At 40.0% G+C, this 7,279-nt stretch overlaps 1 protein-coding gene across 1 annotated transcript; it reads left to right on the top strand.

Annotated features, from left to right (window-relative positions):
- Positions 1 to 5,786: 5,786 nt before the first annotated feature.
- LOC149238862 (uncharacterized) lies at positions 5,787 to 7,070 on the top strand. The gene is made up of 2 exons (XM_089369687.1): positions 5,787 to 6,015; positions 6,376 to 7,070. Exons 1-2 carry the CDS (start codon positions 5,787 to 5,789, stop codon positions 7,068 to 7,070), a joined length of 924 nt encoding a protein of 307 aa, XP_089225813.1.
- Positions 7,071 to 7,279: the final 209 nt, after the last annotated feature.

The raw sequence follows: 7,279 nt of genomic DNA on the forward strand, positions 1-7,279 counted from the left end.
GTGAACTGTACAATGTCTTAACAAAGATACTCCTTGGAAGCCTTTGTTGCAGACCTTGGTTGAAACAATATTGGAGATTGGATTTGTTGTGTTTGGACAAGGACTTCTTGATCTATTGAAACACTTGTTGAGGATAATTTGAATCAATATTAAGCAACTTTGTTGAAGATTGTAGAAAGCATAATTGTGAAGCACTTGAAGGATCCTTGAAGACTTGGTAAAGCAGCTTGTTGAAAGAAATTGTGTGCAGACCTATTGGAGATAGTCTTGAAGACCCATGATGAAGTCTTCATGAGGCGACCTTGAAGAAGTTTTGTTTGGGTAACATGAAGAGCAATGGTGACACCTTCATGTGAAGAACAAGGTTTCCATTGATAACGTGATGTGGAGACTAAGTGAAGGCATTGTTGACGATTGATAGGTCTCGGTGAAGAAGACATTGGGAGTTGTGAAGTACAACTAAACACATATTGATGAAGTAAAGCAAGGTTTGCAGCCCAAGAAGTTGGAGCCTCGAAAAGACAAGGTTGGTGCCTTGGAGGATAGGGTTGGAGCCCTAGAGGACTGGTGTCCTCAAGAAACTAGGTTGGAGCCTATACTAGAGAACTTTTTGTGCCCTAGGGGTTGGAGCCTCTAAATGCAAGGTTGGTGCCCTAGAGGTCGGAGCCTCACAAAATTCCAAATTGGTGCTTGGCAACAGGTTGGAGCCTGAGAGATTGAAGATTGGTGTCTTCATCTAGGGTTGGAGCCCTATATACATTGTACATGATTTATTGTAAATAAGAAATTAATAAAAGCATTTATTCTTATTGTTCAATTTGTGTTCTAAATATAAGTGATCTAACTAGTAAAAATAACAATTGAAAAGAAATACTGATTCACCCCCCTCTTAGTATTTCCAACAAGGAGTGGATCAATTCAATAAGAAACTACAAGACACTCCCAAGACAAAACATGCCCAGGAACCTATGGAGTATCAAACTCCTCTGCATGTTCAGAAAAACACTGAGTCTAAACCGATGGATGAGCAAGTGACAACATCTTATCAAACTAAAATCATTCCCACTCTGCCAACATCAGAAATTGTCTTAAAAGTGATTGAAATCCCTTTGCTTGATGTGTTCTACAGCTCGTTGCACAAGGCTGTAGTAAGGAGACAGAGGAAAGGAGAAGGATAGAAACACTCGAGCTCCCACCTGAGAATGAGCCGATGGACATAGTCTGGAAGGACATCCCTTCCAACCCAGTTGAAAAATTGACCAAATTGTCATAGTCTATAGGAGCGTATGCAACTTCCACCATGGAAAAATCTACCGAGATATTTGTTTTGTTGAAGGAAAAGGAAGAGAAGATTGCATAGCTCGAGCAACAACTTGAAACAGAGAAGGAAAGTGTGAATAGGTAGGCCACTGAGTAGCTAGCCCAATTGCAACAGAGCATGGAGGTGTTGAAGATAAGCCATGAAGCAGACATATTGGCCAAAAACATGAAACTCCAAGACTTGCAGCAAGCCATGGAAAGATATAAGGATGTTCCTACTGTCGAGGAATTCGTCAAAGAGGCACTAGAGCTAAATTCTCTCTTATTAATATAGCAAGAACAATTTTGCCAAAATATGTCACATATCGCTCCTGATCTTGTCACAAGTGACCAGCTAACAGATAAAGAGATTGAAAAGAGAACTGAGTTTACTGATCTAAACACAAGAATCCCAGATTTCATCGAATGGCAAGAAACAGGAGAGGGAAGGAAAGCTAATTTGCCTGAGATCGAAGAGACACATAAGGACATTCTATTCACAGATTGGAATGCGAGGATCAAACAAGCTGAATTAGCAGTGGCAAGGGTGGTCGGGATGTCAAAGAACATAGTAAAGGTGGTAAACCACACTTTTTTTTCCACCAACCTGGTGAAGGAAGGCAACCCAAAAGAACTGCCCGATTTAAATGACTTGCATAAAAGATGGACGGAAAGAGAAATCCAAAGGGAAGCAATCGCAAAGGTAGAAAAGGTTGACTCGGAAGCTTATTGGAAATATCTTTTGAAGCCACACAGCCAAATCATGACCCTTAACTTCTCACTCCATTCAACTCAGTGGATGTTGCCACCTCTCACAGATGAAATTTTCGCAGGACAGGTCAGAACACAGTTCAGGGCACCTCCTCAAGTCAAATCAATGGTCGATATATGCAATTTGAAAGACAAGATGGTAGACAACAAATCATCATCATAGCCTCTGCTCATTAAGTCACTTTTTATTTTTAGAGTTAGTTAACTAGTTAGGAGGAAGGTTGTTTGAAACCTCCTCAAATTTTTGTATAATCTATTTTTGAACATTAGTTAGAATAGTATTTATACCCTTCTCATGCATTTAGATAAGGACCATAGTTGTATCAAAAACATTTGCAAAGAATTTACTTTTGTAAGTTTGTGAATGCTTTGGTGAAATGATGGAACATGATCATTTCTTTTAAATATCATACTACTTTCCTTTGTTGAGGCACTATTGTATACTTGGAAGATAATTTGATCTGAAGAAAGGAGTCGATCTATGTCATTAGTCAAATGAGCAGAACTTCACATATATGTTACTTCTATCATGTATGATTAGTCCTGTTTCTGTTTAATTAGTGACAACACTTTATTTTCATGAATTTTATATGAGATATGTTGTTCCCGTTAACCGTTAATTTCACTACTATATGATGCCTAGCTGAAATTGTTTATTTTCATATATAAATCATCATATATGTGATATAGTTTATACATATCTTTGACTAACTATTTAGTCAAAGAAATTATATCTACAGGTTATCATCTCTGTTTTATGTGTCATTGATATTTATTATCACATGTCAAGCACATATCTTTTTAGATCGTATATTATAGAGAAATACCCGAGTTTATATTAGATTAAGTTAGCTAGAGATTTGCATGATAGAATAGGTCATTTAGTTATCATTATTCTATTGCAATCACTCAAAAACCACCCACTCTCATTTTAAAACCCACTTTGGGAAACTGGTCCCATCATCCCCAGTCGGAGCCACCACTTTAAACAGAAAAGGAGTTGTCTTAAGGTCTGGACTAGGTGGTTATCCCCCATGTTGAAGCAGTGGAAATCTGAGGCCTCAACAGTACACCAATGGTCATAATCTGGAACTTTTCTTCAACTTGCCTCATCAAATTTCTCTTAGTCAGCAACATTTTGACTTCCAGTATAGCTTATGTTTTATCTTCAATCTCTAACTCTTCTAATTCCTGTTTATTTTTAGAGTTAAGGAACTTTATGAGCTTAGTAGCTTCACTGGGTTTGTCTCCCAACTATTTTTTGACTTCTTCAATGGCTTCATTAGACCTTTCGATCAATTTTTGTTGCTCAAATATGATTTGCATTGAAGGCCAAATATCTATCATATCTTCATTGATCTGTTTCCAAATATTTTCTTTGACCTAGGCCAAGGTATTACCAATGTTCCACAGGGACACGTCCCCTAGGGTCGGGTGCGCGCACCCCTCGCACCTCATGCACCTAGGATGGGGAGACTCTCGGGGGTGTGTTTCCCACGTCCCCCTTTTGGGGAGACTCGGGGAGACGCAAGGGGGTGCGTTTCCCCAGTGTGGGAGACTCAACTCCCCGAAAGGGGTACTTTTGGGCATCCCCCCCAAAAAATGGGGTTCTTCTGGGCGTCCCCCCCGAAAATGGGGTTCTTATGGGCATCCCCACTTCATTTTTGTCTACTTACCCTTTATATAAAAAAAAATGAAAATTAATTTATTGAAAAAAAATAAAATAAACTAACAAATAAAAAATTACATGAAAAGTTAGGTTTAACTTTACTTTTCATTTTGCCACCATTTCATTATGCTCTTACCTCTGTTAAAATAGCTGACCTCTCTTAAAACAGTTGAGCACATTTTTTTCTTCCATCATTTCAGTCTGAATCTTCTCCCACTGCACCCACGAGAGCCTCAAAGCTTCAACTCATGCCGTATCCTCCCTCTTCTCCATGCAGCGACTTGCTGTTAGTAGTTACCTTGCAGTGGTTACTGGTTACCTTGCTACTCCATGCAGCTGGCAGCATTATTGCTCCGCGATTCCACCAGCCCTCCACGTAGTCATTAGCTCCACATTTCCACCAAACCCTCCACGCAGCCGGTATCATTGCTGCTATACCAGCCCTCCACACAGTCGGCAGCTTTGTTGTAACACTATTCCACGAATTTGTAGAGTGTTGGGCCACTGGCAGCTCGACTACCTGTCCCAATGTCCACTAAGCTCCACGCAGCCAGCAGCATTGCTGCTCCACTAGCCCTCCACGCAGTTGGCAGCATTGTTGCTCACCCATCTGCAGAGTGGTACTACTAGCAGCTCGACGGAGTCGACTACCCATCCCGGCGTCCACGAAGCATATTGTAGGCTTGCAGCACAACTCGTCGGATGCAGCAAATTGCTCCACGAAGCTCCAGGCAGCTACTGCTCCAGTCTCTAGACTCCACATAGCTACTCAGGACCTGTCCAGACTCCACGTAGTTGCTCCAGACTGTATAGTAAGTTTCGCTGCAATTTCTTTTATTTTTTTTCATGTTTCACTATTTCAGCGTTAAAGTTTTATCATTTACATGGCATTAAAAAACTCAAAACTGTAAATTGTTTGTCAAATTCACCATTTAAATTTTTTTGAAGCAATATCAGTAGTAATAAAAAATAAAAATTAAGAATTTTAATTGCTATGAACTTAGAAGTATTATGTTTTATAAATTTAAAATTATAATTTATTAAATTATCAGTTTTATAAATTATCAGTGATTCAATTTTAAACGTTTATAAATTATCATTAGTTTTAAATTTTAGATTTTGAAACCCTTCTTGCAGGGCATTAAATAATACAAAATCTGCAAAATAAACTATTTGCAAAATGAGTGACAGCAACCAAAGTGGCAGTGACAGTCAAACTGAAAGTGAATATGATCCTCAAACTAAACAAGAAGTCCTCTTCAAACTGAAACGCCATCAACAAGGAATGAAACCCATGTCAGTAATATAGCTAGTGCTAATGTCATTTCAACGACTCCAACCCCATCAAAGTCATTGGCAGAATATGCAAAGGGGACATTCAATCCAAGCAAACCTCTTTTGCTATATGCTACCAAAATGACTGGCTCTTCAACCCAACCAAAATCGAGAAGCACAAGAGGTGGGACACGCCATTGGAGATGCAACATTTGTGCCCATTCTTGGGCTAGGAGTTATAGTCATCTTAGGATGCATCTTTTGGGTGTAGGTGGCAAAGGGGTTAGCATATGTTCACATTTAACCATGCTGCAAAAATCAGAGCTCTTGAGAATGCAAATGACAGCAGATGTAAAGGGCATGTTCTCAAGCAATAATGTCATGGCCCAAGCTCAAGAAAATTTTAATGAAGTCAAAAGCTCAAAAAGAAAATCAAAGAAAGATATGCCTCCACCATCTCCTGTTGGGACTAAGGGTTCCCGCTCTTGTGCAGTGGGACCAACTCTTGCAAGGATGTATAGTAAGTTGAACTGTGATGATACAGATGATGCCATTGGAAAATTTATTTTTGCCAATGGAATTCCTTTCCATGTTAGTCGTTCTCCTTACTACAAGGAGATGGTCAAGGCAATTACAGTAGCAGGACCCTCAATATGTGCCCCCAGGTGAACATAAGTTGAGGACAGTGATATTAGAAAGGCAAGTGGCCAATATTAATGTGAAAAAGGAAACTTTGAGGCAGACATGGGTGAGGGAAGGTTGTTCTATTGTTATGGATGGGTTGACAGCCATTTCCAAACGTCCACTTATCAACATCATAGTTACTTTCCAAGAGGGGCCTTTCTTTCTTAGAGCTATTGATTGTTCTGGAAAATGCAAAGATGCAGCTTTCCAATTTGAGCTTCTTCGTGATGCTATAGAGGAGGTTGGCTCTACAAATGTTGTACAGGTTGTGACAGATGCAGCAGTAGTGTGTAGATCAGCAGGATTGATTATTCAGAGTAAATATAGACATATTTTCTGGACCCCTTGTTGTGTGCATGCACTCAGTAATGCATTGAAAGACATTGGCAAAATTGAGTGGGTATCTAACTTGGTGACAACTGCAAGAAATGTGCAAATGTTTATTTTCAATCACCACACCTCCTTAGCCATGTATAGGTCTCATGCAAGGAAGGAATTCCTCAAGCCTACCGATAGCAGATATGCTAGTTATTTTCTTTTATTAGAGAGGATGTTGGAGGTGCAGTCAGCATTGTAGGCCATGGTTGTGACTCCAGATTGGAACAGATGGGCATAATCTAAGACAGAGGAAGGGAAGAAAATCAGGATTCAGATATTGGATAATGATTGGTGGATAGATTGTGGTTATTTGGTGTCACTCTTACATCCTGTAGTTGAGGTCATTCGCTACACTGACACAGATTCTCCTACTCTTGGAGAAATCTATGAGACTTTTGATAGTATGTTGGATCAAGTAAGGGTGGCCATTCGTGAGAAATATCCTTCCTTAGAGTTCTATACGACTCAGATTCGACCCATTATTCAGTGTAGGTGGGATCGAATGAATACACCTTTGCACATGGCGGAATATGCACTCAACCCAAAATGGTATGTGGCAAGAACTGGTATAATTCTTCCCATTGAAGATCCAGAGGTCAAAAAGGGATTTCGAGCAGCCATTACAAAGATGTATAGTTCAAAAGAAGGGAGAACCATTAGGAGACAATGGATGCAATTTGCAAGTCTCAGTGGTCCCTTCAACAAGCCTGATGCAAGGGAAGATCACAATGATTTAGGCCAGACTGACCCCATTGGTTGGTGGACCATGCATGGGGATGAGGCTCCAGAGATCCAACAACTTGCTATTCGCTTATTGTCTCAGATTTCTAGTTCCTCTGCAGCAGAGAGGAATTGGTCCACATATAGCTTCATTCACTCTATCAAGAGGAATAGACTTTCCTCTATGAGAGCAGAGAAGCTAGTTGTAGTGCACAGTTCTCTACGTCTTGCACATAAGAAGACACTAGAGTATCAGAGGGGACCAGCAACGTGATGGGATGTGGATCCAGAGGATAGTGCACAGATAGATGATGAGGATGGACCAGATGAGTTTCATCATGGTTTGGATGGATTTCCATTGGTTCCTCAAGAGAGTGACTCTGACTCAGATAATGACATTTCCATTGATGTTCCTGATGACTTCATGCAGCAGATGGATGTAGAGGACCAATCATTGAGATTGAGTCCTTGAAGTTGATTTTA

This window comes from Pinus tabuliformis, chromosome 8, assembly GCF_031772625.1.
Source record: "Pinus tabuliformis cultivar Carrire ecotype Pingquan chromosome 8, CPIR1, whole genome shotgun sequence".
Classification (NCBI taxonomy): domain Eukaryota; kingdom Viridiplantae; phylum Streptophyta; class Pinopsida; order Pinales; family Pinaceae; genus Pinus; species Pinus tabuliformis.